At 45.4% G+C, this 17561-nt stretch overlaps 1 protein-coding gene across 2 annotated transcripts; it reads right to left on the bottom strand.

Annotated features, from left to right (window-relative positions):
* Positions 1–397: 397 nt before the first annotated feature.
* Positions 398–16375, bottom strand: prdm8 (PR domain containing 8). 2 transcript variants are annotated; one of them, XM_048563233.2, is made up of 4 exons: positions 15548–16375; positions 14853–15075; positions 13729–13960; positions 398–6088 (listed from the first exon to the last, which is right to left on the bottom strand). In XM_048563233.2, the coding sequence occupies exons 2-4, from the start codon at positions 15066–15068 to the stop codon at positions 4920–4922; spliced, it is 1617 nt and encodes a 538-aa protein (XP_048419190.1). In that variant the 5' UTR covers positions 15069–15075; positions 15548–16375; the 3' UTR covers positions 398–4919. The 2 variants fall into 2 exon arrangements, with proteins under 2 accessions (XP_048419190.1, XP_048419191.1); XM_048563234.2 differs by having other exon boundaries at positions 16237–16375.
* Positions 16376–17561: the final 1186 nt, after the last annotated feature.

The raw sequence follows: 17561 nt of genomic DNA, 5'->3' as shown, positions 1-17561 counted from the left end.
AAGCGTTGTTTACTCTCCACAAATGCTGCCAGATCTGCTGAGTTCCTCCAGCAATTTTGTTTGTGATCTCTAACTTCAGCATATCTTTGTTCTATTTTACCTCTTGTGTTTTGATATCAGTACTGCTTTAGGCATGATGGATAGTTTTACGGCTCTGGAAATAAAATAGACGACCTGCAGAGGAGGCAACCACTTACTGGTCTTATCGCTAGACTGTTAATCCGGAGACTCAGATAAAGTTCTGGGGATAATAGGAACTGCAGATGCTGAAGAATCCGACATAACAAGGTGTAGAGCTGGATGAACACAGCAGGACAAGCAGCAACAGAGGAGCAGGAAGGTTGACGCTTCTGAAGAAGGATCTAGGCCCGAAACATCAGCCTTCCTGCTCCTCTGATGCTGCTTGGCCTGCTGTGTTCATCCAGCTCTCCCCCTTGTTGTTAAAGTTCTGACGAACCGGGTTCGATTCCCATCATGGCAGATGGAATTTGTACCTCATAAATATCTGGAATTAAGAGTCTAATGATGACCAGGAAGCTTTGTCGATTGTTGCGGGGAAACCCCTCTGTTTCACTAATGACCTTTCGGGAAGGAAACTGCCATCCTTAGTTGGGCTGGCCTACTTGTGATTCCAGACCCACAGAAATGTGATTCTTAGGGATGAGCAATAAATGCTGCCCAGCGATGCCCCCATCCCACGACTGAATTAAATAAAAGGTCAATTTCCAACATGTGGAGTGCTGCTCCCCTGTGCATTCTGGACCCAGATAATCCAATCACCATGTTTATATTCGTCTCGTTTTTTTTTGGGAAGGTGTCCAGGATTCTATCTCCTCCTGAACCTTCCAATAACCCCACCGAGCATCGAGCTACAGGTGAATTCAAGTAAAATAAATAGTAGAGAACAACTCTCTTTGGACACGCATCTCTTGATACTGATGCTAGGTGCCCTTGAATGTTGTCTTGAATCATTATAGACGGCGAACGTTTCTTAAATGCTTCTTGCCTATTCTATGAGTGCCTCTACAGTCTGACAGTAAATCTCAATGTCCTGTACCATTCTTTTCAGAGTTTACTGGCCACACCAGCCTGCACGTTACACTCGTTTGTGTCAGTGTCCCCTCCACTGGGTTACAGGTTCCTAGCTCAAAGCCCACTCACAATACCATAAGAGCATAAGACATAGGAGTGGAAGTAAAGCCATTCGGCCCATCGAGTCCACTCCGCCATTTAAATCATGGCTGATGGGCATTTCAACTCCACTCCCCTGCACTCGCCCCGTAGCCCTTGATTCCATGTGAGATCAAGAATTTGTCGATCTCTGCCTTAAAGGCATCTAACGTCCCGGCTTCCACTGCACTCCGTGGCAATGAATTCCACAGGCCCACCACTCTCTGGCTGAAGAAATGTGCCCTCATTTCCGTTTTAAATTTACCCTGTCTAATTCTAAGGCTACGCCCACGAGTCCTAGTCTCCCCACCTAACGGAAACAATTTCAACACAATCAGCACTTGGGAACAAAGTTCCAGGGGAAGTGGTAGAGGCCGGTACAATTGCAACATTTAAAAGGTATCTGGAGGCGTATGTAAATAAGGGTTTCCGGGGGGCCAAATGCTGGCAAATGTGACTAGATTAATTCAGGACAGGCATGGACGAGGTGGGCCAAAGGGTCTGCTTCCGTGCTGTGCATTCCTATGACTCTGTGGCTTAGGTAAGTGCAGCCCTGAGGGAGTGCTGCACTGTTGGAGGTGCCCGCTTCCCCAACATGGGTAAAGGATTTGGGAGTTCTACCGCTCGTCCTCTCCCAGGCCCAATAACCGGCCCCTCCAACGACACTAAAATAAGCCATCCCTAACAGTGCCGTTCTTGGGATCTTGTTGAGTGCACGGGAGTTGATGTTTTCCCTACAACGGCGACTCTGTGTCAAATGCTGCAATGGATTGTGGGGGGGGGGGGGAGTGCGTATTGGGAGTAGGTGGAAGGTGCTACACAAATGCAAATCTTTATGCTTTGATGAGGCAGCCTCCTCATGCATCAGTGAGGTCTGGGACAGAGGGGAAAGCTTGCAGCCCACTTTGGGAACCATCCTCCTTCCCTAAGACAGCCGGGCAGCGAATTGTGTGTGTGTGTGTGTGTGTGTGTGTGTGTGTGTGTTGAGGGGTTGCACCAACTTTCTGAAATCGCTGTCCGTGCCCTCCACCCGGTTCTACAGAGAAACATAGAAAACAGCAGCAGGGGTAGGCCATTCGGCCCCTTAAGCCTGATCTGCCATTCGATATGATCGTGGCCGATCATCCAATTTAGTCCCTTGTCCCCACTTTTTCAACCCATACCCGTTGATTCTAATAATTATGTCTTAACTCCCGCTTGAAAACATTCATTAAGAACCAAAAGAACTGCGGATGCTGTAAATCAGGAACAAAAGCAAAATTGCTGTAAAAGCTCAGCAGATCTAGCAGCATGTATGGAGGGGAAAAAAGAGTTAACGTTTCGGGGCCGGTGACCGTTCCTCAGAACTTCAATGTTCATTCAATGAAAACATTCAATTCAGCTACGTTTTGTGGCTCACAAAATTCTATCAGATCACCACTCTCTGGATGAAGATATTTCTCCTCATCTCAGCGCTAAATGGCCTACCTCATATCCTGAGACTCATACCTGAGTGCAAATTGACCCTGGTTCAGGAAACTAGTGTCGGCATAAGCTTGGCTCACCTCACTGCCTTGACATTTCTCCATCCCCATGAAGCAGATGAGCTTCGGATTAAGTTTGTTTACGTAACGTGCGGGGGCTACACTTTAAAACGTAAACTCGCCACAGTCCTGCCAGACGATATCGCCTGTTCTCTCATGAGGAAGACAAATGACTGGTAGTTTAGGCTGAGGGTCATCAGCCTCAGATTAATTTGAAAGGCAGCTAACTGGCTTCATGGCTTTTTTTAGATGTGAAAGTCGCCTTATAAATGTCATTTAATGAATTCAGCCATTACTGTACAAAAACAGAAGTTGCTGGAAAAGCTCAGCAAGTCTGGCAGCATCTGTGGAGGAATGAAACAGATTTAACGTTTCGGGTCCAGTGACCCTTCCTCAGAACTCTGTTTATTTATAGGAAACAACTTGTGACTGTGTGGGGCAACCACTGCACTTTTCTCTGGACCGGTTTATTTGTCCCTTCATGATATTTAGAAGTGGTTGGTTGAACCAGCATGTATTGCCCATCCCTCAGCTGGAGAGGGTGGTGGTGAGCTGCCTTCTTGATTTGCTGTAGTCCTTGGGGTGTGGGATCAACTCTGCCAGGGAGGGGGTTCCAAGATTTTGACCCGGCCATAGTGAAGAAATGGCAACATATTTAGTTTCAAGGCATTCAAGGGGCATTAAATGACTACTTAATAAGGAGCAATGCGCAGGCTGTTGGGAGAATGGCAGGATATTGGCACCAAGTCACATGCTCAGAGGCGAGGTGGTGTCCTACCGCGCCTCAACATGTTTGTGACGCTGTCAGCTCAGTGGGAGAGCTTGCACGATTAGTCTTCCCATGTACCTGATACTACTGTCCTTCCAGGTGAGAAACGGAGAGGAGCAAAAAGGATTTCGTAGCAACTGGAAGTTGATAAAGTTGATCAGGAGACGTGTTCAGCTGACCTGGGTTCCTCCTAGTTCAGATCCACAGAATGTAATAAGCAACAGCTAATATGAATGGACACTCTCAGTCACTGTCACCGATTTTTTTTCTCTGAAGGAACGTCAGCTTTTCTGCTCCTCTAATGCTGCCTGACCCGCTGTGCTCCTCCAGCTCCACACTATGTTATCTCTGACTCCAGCATCGGTACTTCTTACTGTCTCACTGTCACTGATTCGTCCGACATACAAACACCTGTAAAATGAATCCTGAACGACAATCAATTGAAGTGAAACTTCCTCAATGAGCACTCACTCGGTGAATACCCCTCTGTTCCCTCCTGCCTTTGACTTGTTCTGGGTGACAGAAAAAGTATTGAATTTAAAGAAATATAATAGCCCGTTATTAATAATTATTAATAATAACTTTATTAATTAATATAAATTATTAATTAATAATAATATTATTAATAACAACGGGCTATTATTATTTGAGCTCTTCCATCCTTCTTTACTGTTTGCCCTGCAGCTTCTGTTAACCAATCATCAGCACCATGACTTCCACTTGGCTGTACGTGAAACAACATTGACTTAAGCACCCCCCAACCTTTCCTCAACCCTATCAGGGTGCAGTGGTAGGCTGCAGGAAACAGACCAACTTTCAAGAGTGATTGGTTGAGTGTTTATATGTCAATTTCAATCCAACCACCAGGCTCTGTTCGAACGGATGATCAGCCACACACCTAACAATTCAGAGGGCTGATGTGAAAATTGATCTTCCGCCGTCTCTCTGCTGTTGGGACAATGTCAGACTGTACGGGAATGGGAGTACAAGAATGAAGGTCACATATTTGTAACAAGTGGACTGCAGATACATACAGTATACTCTGAAAAGGAATTATCCAACCGAGAAGAAATGAAAATTGTAGGTCGCTTTACCAGCTGCATCTTCTCTTACAAGAAGTTCACAGTACTTAAAAACAGAAAGTGTTACTGTACATAACGGTGTTTAAAGCGACTGTTTCGGGGGTCTTTTGTATTAAGTGCATTCATTTGTAGGTATTATTCTGCAAATGCAACCTGGATTACATTGATAGTTGTCTGTATTCCGGATTCAGTTGCCCGCTCTAAATAAATGCGTTTTGCAAGATTATTTTGGAGGTTAAGACAGCTCGTTCGCCAGCTTTGAAACGGTCAGGTCGTCTGATCTGTCCTGGAAAGGGGCTTTGCCGGTTTGTAATTAAACTCCGACCAAAGAAAAACGGATGATAAACCTCACTCCTTACAATGCCGAATCGGATCTCAGTTGTGCGATGTCATGTGCCGCGAGAGGTGATGGCGCTCCCTGAAGAACTCGTTACAAATCGGGCAGGTCAGTTTGTCCTCCCTGCGCCTCTGGCTCAGGTAGTCGGTGGCGTACTCCTTTTTGTGGTGGGACCTCATGTGAAACACCAGGTCGGATGTCATTCGGAAGGAGGCGTTACACTTGGCGCACCAGTTCTGAGCGGACACCGCGAACGAGGTATAGGACGGCGGTAGCAGGGTCAGCGAGGAAGTGGACTGGAACTGTACTCCCCCCGGCTTTGGCCACAGCTCAGTGCTGTAGAGAAATGGGCTGTGAGTGCTCACGCTGGTGTGTAGTATGTGGGAGCCGCTAAGGTCAGCACTGAGAAGCTTGGATCCCAACAGGTTGGCGTGGCCAGGGAGAGGGCTGGAAGGGATAGAATCTGGGAAATCCCGAGAGCACTCTGTAGGAGGGCGAAGGGCGTGCGCTACCAGCATTGAAGGACCCAGAGCTGTCCTCCTTTGGGGTTGGCAAAACGCACTTTTCCGTTCTTCGCGGGCACTTGAAGGTAACACTGAAGAGAAGGCGCTCCCTGTGGAGCTGAGAACCACGTCTGTTCTTAGACTGACCTTCCTGGTCAGGTCAGGGCTGCTCTCTTTAACAATGCCCTCGGTTTTGTCAGCTCTAACCTTATCTCTGAGCCGCCGAACCTCGGTAAAAGCACTGGTGTTATGCCCGGCTGAGTCTTTCTTCAACATGAACTTGTCTGAGTGAAGTCTCCAAATGGAGACCGCGAGGGCCGGGCAGACACTTGACTGTTCTCTCGGAAGCTGCTCTCCCTGGTCACAGCCTAAATTGTTCGTCTTCTCCAACAGAACGGTTTTGCGGATTTTATTCTCCTCCCCTCCGTCTTGTTTCCTTTTGCTGGCGCCTGGGGACCGGCTCTCGTCCTGGGCGCCAGGCTTTCGCTTCGAGTGCTCCAGGTCGTGAGCGATCCTGTGGAAGTTCGTGACTCTATCCTCGGTAATCCGTTGTGGCTCTTTCAGTAGAGAGCCCGGAGCAGTCCCGAGCGCATGCAAGTCCCTCCAGGCCAGACAGTCTTTCCTTTTTCCACACAGGAAGCGGACATGAGCCAAGTATGGATTCTCATATTTCAGTTCCTGATCACAGTCCACGCACCTAAAAGCTAAACGCAAGAAACATTAAGTGAATGAGCAACCTACCCTCTGCGTGCATAGCAGCGAATCCAGAGAAAAATAAAGCATGTGTTAAATTGCCCATTGTGTCTAGGGGGGTGTGTAAATTAGGTGGATTAGCCATGGGAAATGCGGGGTGACAGGGAATGGGTCTGGGTGGGATGCTCTTCGGAGGGGCGGTGTGGACTTGATGGGCCAAATGGCATGCTTACACACGATGGGGATTCTATTGAGATACAGAGAAAAATATTGCTTTGCTTGCTATCCGGGCAGATCAAACCTTACACAAGAAAATCAGGGTAATAGGACAGAATGCAGAATAGTGTTACAGCTACAGAGAAGGTGCAGAGAAAGATCAACTGTAATATATGAGAAGTCTGTTCATAGGTCTGATGACAGCAGGGAAGCAGCTGTTCTGGAATCTACTGGCACGTCTTTTCAAACTTTTGTATCTTCTGCCCGTTCGAAGAGGGTGAAAGAGAGTATAACCAGGGTAACAGGGGCCTGTAGTTATCGCGGCTGCTTTCTCCCAGGTAGTAGGAACTATAGATGGGGTCAATGGTAGGAAGACGGATGGGCTAGGCTGCAGTTCACAACTCTGTAATTTCTTGCCTTGGGCAAAGCAGTTGCCTCACCAAGGTGCGATGTAAGCCGATGCCCTCTATGGTGCATCGAAAATGGATATTATCACCGTTCTATCAATGTCCTTGGGGACACAAGTTCAAATTCCACACGGTAAAGGTTAAAGATTGAATGCAACTAAAATCTCCAGTTAAAGGCTGGCCTAATGGTTCCCATTGTTGTTAAAAAAAAGTCTCAAGGTTCACCGACTTTCTCCTTAAGGGGATGAGAGGCCTGACCTACGTGTGACTCTAGACCTACAGCAATGTGGCTGACTCTTAACTGCACTCCGAAATGGTCTGGCATGCCTGTTTACAAAGTCTCCAGGCGCATGGACTGCAGCGGTTGAAGAAGGCAGCTCACCACCGCCCCTTAAAGGGGCAAATAGGGACAAGCAGTAAATGCCGGCCCGTCCAGCGATGCCCACCAGCGGGTTAAATGAAAACACAGTTCTGGGGCAGACGGATTCCGCAAATACCAACCCAGAGGTAGGTTCTCTCAGAGCGCCACATAACTCCAAACTTTCATTAATACAGCGCCTGTCATGACCTCAAATCACTTTACGGCTAATTGAGTTATTGCTACTGTTGCAATGGATTGCAACAGCTGATCCGAAAAAAGATGTTTGGAAAATATATTTTTTAAATTGTTTGCTCATAGATAAATATTGCTCTGGGCACCTGGAATAAATTGGTCGACTCTGTTTCAGGACTTCTTTTAAAGAATCAGAAACATAGTACCTTAATGTATTGTGTCTTTTTAAAAAGAAAACCTGTTTTGGTCAATACAAAAACTAAACATTACAACGAACTTTCTTGGTTGTAATTCGGAGTGAGAGGTGGCCTCAGGAAAATGTTCCTCTTATACAAAACACGTGTTGTAAACATTTCATGAAACACACAAGATAAGTCTGGCCCAAACAAACTAACTGAATTCTGGATGTGAGATTGCTCGCTGAGCTGGAAGGTCAGTTTTCAGCCGTTTCGTCACCATTCTAGGGAACATCATCAGTGAGCCTCGCACGAAGCACTGGTGTTATGACCCCTTTCTATTTATCTGTTTAGGTTTCCTTGGGTTGGTGATGTCATTTCCTGCGTTGGTGATGTCATTTCCTGTTCTTTTCCTGAGAGGATGGTAGATTGGCTCCAAATCAATATGTTTGTTGATGGAGTTCCGGTTGGAATGCCATGCTTCTAGGAATTCTCGTGCATGTCTCTGTTTGGCTTGTCCTAGGATGGATGTGTTGTCCTAATCAAAGTGGTGTCCTTCCTCATCTCTATGTAAGGATACTCGTGATAGTGGGTCATGTCGTTTTGTGGCTAGTTGATGTTCATGTATCCTGGTGGCTAGCTTTCTGCCTGTTTGTCCAATGTAGTGTTTGTCACAGTTCTTGCAGGGTATTTTGTAGATGATGTTCGTTTTGCTTGTCATCTCTATAGGGTATTTTAAGTTCATTAGCTGCTGTTTTAGTGTGTTGGTGGGTTTGCGGGCTCCCCTGATGCCAAGGGGTCCGAGTAGTCTGGCAGTCATTTCGGAAATGTCTTTGATGTAGGCAAGAATGGTTATGGTTTCTGGGCCCGTTTTGTCTGTTTGTTTGGGTTTGTTGCTGAGGAATCGGCGGACTGTGTTCATTGGGTACCCATTCTTTTTGAATACGCTGTATAGGTGATTTTCCTCTGCTCTGCGTAGTTCCTCTGTGCTGCAGTGTGTGGTGACTCTTTGGAATAATGCTGTAATGCAGCTTCGTTTGTGGGTGTTGGGATGGTTGCTCCTGTAGTTCAGTATTTGGTCCGTATGTGTTGTTTTCCTGTAGACGCTGGTTTGAAGTTCCCCATTGGCTGTTCGCTCTACTGTGATATCTAGGAATGGCAGTTTGTTGTTGTTTTCCTCCTCTTTTGTGAATGTGATGCCAGTAAAGGGTATTATTGATGGTCTTGAAGGTTTCCTCTAATTTGTTTTGTTTAGTGATGACAAAGGTGTCATCCACGTAGCGGACCCAAAGTTTGGGTTGGATGATTGGCAGAGCTGTTTGTTCGAGTCTCTGCATTACTGCCTCTGCTAAGAACCCTGATATCGGAGATCCCATGGGTGTACCGTTGGTTTGTCTGTAGGTTTTGTTATTGAAAGTGAAGTGGGTGGTGAGGCATAGGTCCACTAGCTTGATGATGTTGTCCTTGCTGATGAGGTTGGTGGTGTCTGGTGTATGTGTCTTCGGTTCTTCTAATAGTGTAGTCAGTGTTTCTTTGGCCAGTTTGATGTTGATGGATGTGAACAGGGCTGTTACGTCAAAGGAGACCATTATTTCATCCACTTCTGTCTCGGTGTCTTTGATGGTGTTCAGGAATTCTTGGGTGGAGCGAATGGAGTGGCAGGAGTCTTCCACTAGGTGTTTTAGTTTAGTCTTTGGTGTAGTTCCTTGGCTAATCTGTAGGTTGGTGTTCCAGGTAGCGACACTATGGGTCTGAGGGGGGCTCCTGGTTTGTGAATTTTTGGTAGTCTGTAGAAGCGTGGCGTGTTGGATCCATCTGGTTTCATTTTTGGAAGTCTCTCTTGTTTAGTTCTCCAGATTTTTGAAGTTTTTTGAGTAAGGCTGTGATTCGGTTCTCTAGTTGTGGGGTCGGGTCTATCGCCACCTGTTGGTAAGTGTCGGTATCTGCAAGCCTATCTGCAAGCAGTATCTGCAGACAAACCAACAGTACACCCATGGGATCTCCGATATCAGGGTTCTTAGCAGAGGCAGTAATGCAGAGACTCGAACAAACAGCTCTGCCAATCATCCAACCCAAACTTTGGGTCCGCTACGTGGATGACACCTTTGTCATCACTAAACAAAACAAATTAGAGGAAACCTTCAAGACCATCAATAATACCTTTACTGGCATAACATTCACAAAAGAGGAGGAAAATAACAACAAACTGCCATTCCTCGCTGTCACAGTAGAGCGAACAGCCAATGGGGAACTTCAAACCAGCGTCTACAGGAAAACAACACATACGGACCAAATACTGAACTACAGGAGCAACCATCCCAACACCCACAAACGAAGCTGCATTAGAACATTATTCCAACGAGCCACCACACACTGCAGCACAGAGGAACTACGCAGAGCAGAGGAAAATCACCTATACAGCGTATTCAAAAAGAATGGGTACCCAATGAACACAGTCCGCCGATTTCCTCAGCAACAAACCCAAACAAACAGACAAAACGGGCCCAGAAACCATAACCATTCTTGCCTACATCAAAGACATTTCCGAAATGACTGCCAGACTACTCCGATCTCTTGGCATCAGGGTAGCCCACAAACACACCAACACACTAAAACAGCAGCTAATGAACTTAAAAGACCCTATACAGACAACAAGCAAAACGAACATCATCTACGAAATACCTTGCAAAAACTGTGACAAACACTACATTGGACAAACTGGCAGAAAGCTAACCACCAGGATACATCATCAACTAGCCACAAAACAACATGACCCACTTTCACTAGCATCCTTACATACAGATGAGGAAGGACACCAATTTGATTGGGACAACACCTCCATCCTAGGAGAAGCCAAACAGAGACACGCACGAGAATTCCTAGAAACATGGCATTCCAACCAGAACTCCATCAACAAACACATTGATTTGGAGCCCATCTACCATCCTCTGAGAAAAAGAACAGGAAATGACATCACCAACCCACGGAAACCTAAACAGATAAATAGAAAGGGGACATAACACCAGCGCTTCACCGGAGGCTCACTGATGATGTTACCTAGAATGGTGACGAAACGTCTGAAAACTATCCTTCCAGCTCAGCGACCAAAGTCACATCCAGAACCTCAACCTGAGCTACAAATCTTCTCAAAACTCGCAAACTAACTGAATCATCCAAGTCGTGTCACAAATCCGTTTGAGCACTAATCGTGTAGGCGAGGCAGGGTATATTTCAATTGTTTAACGGGACCTGAACTTACGGTGTCATCTACACAGTGGACCTTCCAGCAGTGCAGCTCTCCCTCAGCACTCCACCGAATTTCAGGCGAGATGGTCTGCCCTCGTCTCTGTTGGGGTCGGGGATGAGGGCGGGGAGGTCTTGACACATGATTTGCTGAGCGGAAGACGGTCGCGTATGAACACAGCGCCACAAAAGGCAGGGTGTCTTCTCCCTGCAATCCTGAACTGAGAACCGCGCGCAGGATTGTCAAAACCAAGGCGATCGCAAAACATTGGTCTGCGGATAGTGACAGCACAGAAGGAGACCATTCAGCCTGTTGGACGGTGACCTTTGCCAGAGCAGCTCAAATCGTCCCCCCACACTTCTGTAACCATGTCTGTTCTTTATCCCTATCTATTTCCATATCCCTTTCTATTTCCATATCCCTGTCTATTTCTGTATCCCTATTTCCATATCCCTGTCTATTTCTGTATCCCTATTTCCGTATCCCTGTCTATTTCCATATCCCTGTCTATTTCTGTATCCCTATTTCCATATCCCTGTCTATTTCTGTATCCCTATTTCCGTATCCCTGTCTATTTCCATATCCCTGTCTATTTCTGTATCCCTATTTCCATATCCCTGTCTATTTCTGTATCCCTATTTCCGTATCCCTGTCTATTTCCATATCCCTGTCTATTTCTGTATCCCTATTTCCATATCCCTGTCTATTTCTGTATCCCTATTTCCGTATCCCTGTCTATTTCCATATCCCTGTCTATTTCTGTATCCCTATTTCCATATCCCTGTCTATTTCCGTATCCCTGTCTATTTCCATATCCCTGTCTATTTCTGTATCCCTATTTCCGTATCCCTGTCTATTTCCATATTCCTGTCTATTTCCATATCCCTGTTTCCGTATCCCTGTCTCTCCCTGAATTGTTACAATGCTTTATTTGAAATCCCGGGTTGTATCTATCCTCGTGCACGCACACGCGGACAACATGGGCTGAACATCGGGCCTCCCGACTCAGCACATACCACAGTGTGCCCATTCATTTTCCCTCTGTCGCTGTCGCTGCTTTTGCCAATCGCCTCAGACCAGTGCCTTTTCCCCCTCTACTGGGAAGATGCTGATTACGACAGAATTCTGTCTGATGCTAAAACCAGACTTACTTTGCCTTACCTGGTTTGTCTAATTTTAAAAAATGAAATAACGACACGGCGCTAATATTCAGAAAGTTAAACAGCCTCAATCCAGATGTCAGATCCCAAACTAACCAGCCTGTACAATGAATGCAGACAACTGTGACAGATATGTAATGACAGAATTGTTACGGATCCTGTCAAATAAACCATGAATAAAGGTGCCACTTTGGATAGACATATACAGCTATTCACTTTTCCCTTTCCGATGTGGAACTCATATGTTATTAAGAAATGAAACTTAATTTAGAACTCTTATTGTGGTTTAGGATGTTCACAATTTCTGGATATCTTTCTGAGCTCAATGTTACTCCCTAACGCATCTTCACAAGGGACGGGTGGAATTAACGAACGATACTGGCTGAAACTAAACAGAAAACTGTCTCCATAATATTCCGAAACCCCGACGATATTTTACATGGGTAAAGTTAAATCTTTAGCTCTTTCATTTACATTAAAATCTTTGAAATCGTCGCAGGGATTGGATTCCAGCAGTCTGGTCGGTAAAAATAAAACTGAAAAGGGGTGAAAATATTTATTACTCGTGGGTGACGGTACCGGAGATTGCTATCTATTTAGGTTATAGTGAGATTCTGGAGACAGGATCTGAGAAGGTTACGATGCAGAGCCGAGTTACGCTGTGCGCTAACTCGGCCCTTCAACTCAATGATGCTACGGATTCTCGTTCCCCCGGGCTTTCCATTGTCCCATTAATGCCAACTTCGGCGATTTATTTGCTGTGCCCATGTGCTATGTCTACTGAGATCCTATCTGAGGCTGCCAGAACGCATTTATAATTTTTTTTATTCATTCATTTCTGAGACAAGAGCGTCGCTAGCTGGGCCAGCATTGATCGAGAATGTGGGAAGGAGCTGCCTTCTTGAACCACTGCAGTCCCCTAGCAGTTTGTGGGGTTAGGGCATTTTCATCGCCTTTCTCAGGGTATACCTTCCAACACGTTGAGTTGACAGAATTAACACTGCAAAGAAGGACACTGCTCAAACCAACGGCTCTACACCTGTAATTATTTTTAAGGCAAAGCTGCCTTGGTACCTTGCTGGAGTGCGATGACAAAAAAACGTTTGCTTTGGAGTCGTGAAGACTTTCCATTTAAAGGCTGAAATATGAGTCGCTGAGCCGCCGGTCTCTCCTCGCCTTGTTAACCCAATTATATTTATTTGAAAGCGACCCTGTTAAAAGACAGGCCAAGCAGCATCTCAGGAGCACAAAAGCTGACGTTTCGGGCCTAGACCCTTCATCAGAGAGCTTTTGAGCTACTGAGATGCTGCTTGGCCTGCTGTGTTCATCCAGCCTCACATTTTATTATCTTGGAATCTCCAGCATCTGCAGTTCCCATTATCCCTGTTGGTTCAATTTGATTTCACAGAGAGACCCATTCTCACCCTTAAAGAAAATTGAATCCATTAACTTACCCATACCTGATGGTCGATCTCGTCGAAGTTTGCTTTGTCCGTTTTAAGCAATAATATCAGTTTTTATTTAAAACGTAACCCACCAACCAGGCGTCTGTCGGAAAATTGAAATTGCTGGAGAAACTCAGGAGGTTCGGCAGCATCTGTGGAGAGAGAACGTCCGGAAACGTTAATTCTCCTCTTTCTCTCTCTCTCTCCGCAGATGTTACCAGACCTGCTGAGTTTCTCCAGCAATTTCTGTTTCTGTTTCAGATTCCCAACATCCGCGCTGCTTTTTTTTTCTAATCGACGCGCCAGTCAGGTTTAGACACTTTTTGGGGCCGAATTTCGAAGCAAGTTTCAAGCACGGTTTGAGCCAATGGGGTGGATTGTGCTAACGCGTTTCAGTTTGTTTTAATTTTACGATTCACGTTCTGCTGCCCCGGACCTGTTGTTACTCACTGTTGGAGTCAGCTCGAGTTTTGATATCAGTGAGTCCGAGGAGTGTGGATAGCTCGCTGTCGTACCATACAAACAGCTCCTCGTCTTTGCTGATCCTCCTGGTGGAGCGGTAGTACAGCTGACCACTCTTCAGATACGCCTCCAGGTTCTGTTCTTTTGAGTTGTTTGCCGCTTGCACGAGTTTCAACCAGGACACACCATCCGTGGTGCTGCTAATCGCTGTGGCATCTACCTATGGGGCAAACAATAATGTTAAAGGGAGGGCTTAAATAAGTTGACTTGCTTATATGGTGTATGGAGGCTTTTAAAAAAAAAATCATTCGCCAGTTTTGGTAAAATATTGAATTTAGTGTCAAATGCATTTCAACCGCTTCTGACATCCCTGTCTGCAATTTCACAATTTTACCGTCTAATGAGAATGGTCCGTTATGTTTCTCACAAAAGTAAAATGTTCTACAGTTTCCTTCCCTCCACATCAGCTCACAAAATTCCTCATAAGCTTTTCTTTAGAGGAGCTGCGAATTTGTTGGGGGTGGGGGGGTGAGGTTAGATTTGGATGTGATACTTCCCTAATTGCCATTGACATGATGTTGCCGGGTATAGGAGGTTTGAGTTACAAAGACGGGCTGGATGAGCTGGGGCTATTTTCACTGGAGCATTAAAGGTTGAGAGGCGATCTGATAGAAATTTACAAAATGGTGGGTGTTCTAGATAGAATTAATGGATATAGTTAAGTTGTCTTTTCCCTAGGATGGGGGTTTTCAAGACTAGGGAGCACGTTTTAAAGGTGAGGGGAAGGAGATTTTAAGGAAGACATGGGGGCATTTTTTTACACAGAGGGTGGTTCGCGTGTGGACTGAATTCCTGAGGAAGTGATGGATGTGGGAACAATTACAACGTCTAAAAGACATTTGGATAAGTACATGAATAGGAAAGGTTTGGAGGAATATGGGCCAGGGGTAGACAGGTGGGACTAGTTTAGCTTGGGATTGTATTCGACATGGACTGGTTGGACCGACGGCTCTTTCCCGTTCCGTACGAGTCTATGACATGTACTTCCCGAGGTATTTCTAAGCTCTACCTTCTAAGAGCAGCGCCTGTTCCTGCGTGAGAAGGCTTCTTACCCTGAACACGTACGGAACGCTTCTCCTGTCTGAAGACTTCAACGCAATGAAAGCTATAGTGTCATAAAAGGTGTTCTGAAGGATACAGGGTCCAAAGATCGTGTCCTCGGGAATCTCGCGAATGATATGCACGCTGGTTAATATGTCAGTGAAGAGATGATGTAGAAATTTGTTATCACCTGCCCACAGTCCCTTTGAGAAGGGGCTCAGTTCCATAATGTACCTGCGATAGACAAGATGAGACAGCATAGTTACTCTATATGGCCAATGAATCAAAACAGTAGTTTAGACATAAATAGTAGTTTAGTCCAGACCATTTGAGCAAAGCAGTATTGGGAATTAAACTTGCGTTCAGAACGTTATGGGACTCGTAGAGACATAAGCATAAATACCTTACATGTTCTAATGCAACCTTCTAAATAAGTGGCATTGGTAAGTGAATACATGCATTCACAGTGCACATAATATGAATGTGTGTGTGAGCTACCTCGGTTTTAAAGGTGAACGAGGCCTATCAATATGAGATCGCCTATTTTAATGAAACATTTGGCTATTAATGGCAGAAACAAAATACGTTTATCATGCAACTGTTTGAAGAGAAAACATCTTGAGAATCTGCATAAGACTGTTCCTGACATCGATTGCATGGGCCGCCCAGTTTGACCTCCCGGGGCCTAATGGTACCAGCGGCTTACCGTGAGTGCCGATGTCGTTTCTCATCTCTATTAGCAGGGTTGTAGTCTCGATGATTTTATCTGGCCTTCCTTGGAACGAGTGTTATCGCGGGCGAATCGGTGTCGACAAGGTACGGCAATTCTGACCCAATCCTTAATCACCGAAGCACTTTCCAAATATTTTAACAAAAGCTTTGTCAAGAGCTCGACCCCCAGATTAATTGACGCGGAAACTAATCATTTGAATATGTCCACCATTCAGTGGAAAAGCAAGGATATATGTGTTTACATTAATACAAACACACAAAGTCTATTTTGATAATTTAGATGAGCTTTGGCGGTTTTGTTTTGCAGACTATTTTGGTTTTATGTTCAGTTAGAACCAATTGGATTGTGGAGTGAACATTTTTTCTGTCACATAGCAGATCTTTTGAACCCTCTTCGCGCCTCTGCTGTCTGGCACTCAATGCAAAGTAACTTCTCAGGCTCTTACTGAGTGTACTGACACTTAGAAGCACGGTACCGTATTTTACTCTTCATTCTTCCCCCTCCTTCCCTTCCAGCTCATTCAAATCTGTCTTCGACTTCACAATACCAAAGTGACACCCGTGCAAAATCAATTTGACATGAAGACGCCAAGATCAACGTAATTATCTTCAGTGCACGGAAAAGGAGTGCTTCAGACTGTTGGAAGCAATCTAAATACATACCCACACCCCTTCAACTGACCAGCCACTATTGGTAAAGATAGCCAGGGCGAGTAAGACTTGCTGCTTATGTTGTAATGTTAGCAGATTAGCTTCAAACGTGTAAGCTACGTGCGCTGCTCTAATTGCCGGTGGTGATCTGATAGAAATTGTCAAAGTGACTGGTCTAAATGTTCAGTAAGTAGATGCAATCTGGGTGCATACATCTCCCCCACAATCAGACCACTCCCCCCCCCCCACCCCCACCACCCCGTCTCCATTGTGCACGGGAGGGAAGTCAAGGGACTGTTCATTTGATGCGTATCAGCTCAGTGAGGCTGATCTCCCCATTGTCCGCCCATCTGTCTGCTTGTTAGCTCCGGCCTTTATTTTCGACCACCACTGCTAATATCACATTTAAATGCACCATTTCGTGCGCAGTTAACAGACAATGTTAGCCACTGCTCGGATTGCTCAAAGTCATTGGAAATGGCAACAAAAATACATCCGGATGTAACAGTTGCTATCTCTGAATTATTTTCAATCACTGTGCAGATTTTCACCCATGGCTGCATGCTTAATTATGTTAAATACTGCTAAAGAATTTTGTTTTATCACCTCAGTTCTTGCACAAGATGAATTAAACAAGGGTTACTGATAGTAGCATGTGACTTTCTATAAACGTACATCACGATCTTCATTAAAATGATTTGGGACGCTTTCAAAATCTAAGACATATTCGGAAATTTAGCACCGCGCAATGCTCATGACAATCTATAAAATGTGCACACACAGTGCGCAGCTCGATACAGACGCAAATCCAGCTTTCATTTACCAATGTAAGCCGATGACTCCTCGGAATCGATCCCTTTCGCTTTCCCCTGTGGGTCTAACCTTCTGTGTGAAAGCAGCGATTCCTATCGATCCTGAAACTGTGAGTGACGCTGGTGAGCGTTTGGGTGGAAATGGCAGTTTATCCCGCTGCAAAGGAGATTTTCCTCTGGAAGATCATCTGCTCAGTGAAGAGTGACAAGCCATCCCAGGGCTCTTCCGCTTGCATGCTCCTTGAGTTGGCACGTTCATTGGTGGGTTATATGGAGCAATTCTCAGAATGAGTGCATGCGAGCGGACAATTGCAGTTCATTTGGAGCAGTGCTTAATAGCTTTCTGCACAATACGTAGATAAGAACAATTTGAAAAGCTTCCACAACAAAAGTTACGGTTTTAGGGCGCTGCCTGGGTGCACCTGACCTAAAAATCAGAGAGAAAATATTACACATTTGTAACAAATTCGCACCTTAGTTTGAAGGTGGTTCATTAACCCTCAGCTCGTAAACTGGCAAGCAGGA

The sequence above is a fragment of the Stegostoma tigrinum genome, chromosome 37 (assembly GCF_030684315.1).
Source record: "Stegostoma tigrinum isolate sSteTig4 chromosome 37, sSteTig4.hap1, whole genome shotgun sequence".
Classification (NCBI taxonomy): Eukaryota; Metazoa; Chordata; class Chondrichthyes; order Orectolobiformes; family Stegostomatidae; genus Stegostoma; species Stegostoma tigrinum.
This window is presented reverse-complemented; position numbering and strand designations above follow the sequence as displayed.

Excerpts from the sequence above, each read along its gene's own strand:
- prdm8 (XM_048563233.2), bottom strand. The coding sequence starts at position 15,068 with ATGGAACTGAGCCCCTTCTCAAAGGGACTGTGGGCAGGTGATAACAAA. Across the intron at positions 13,961-14,852 it reads GCGTTCCGTACGTGTTCAGG|GTAGATGCCACAGCGATTAG; the intron begins GTAAGAAGCCTT and ends TTTGCCCCATAG. Across the intron at positions 6,089-13,728 it reads AACTCGAGCTGACTCCAACA|CTTTTAGGTGCGTGGACTGT; the intron begins GTGAGTAACAAC and ends TCTTGCGTTTAG.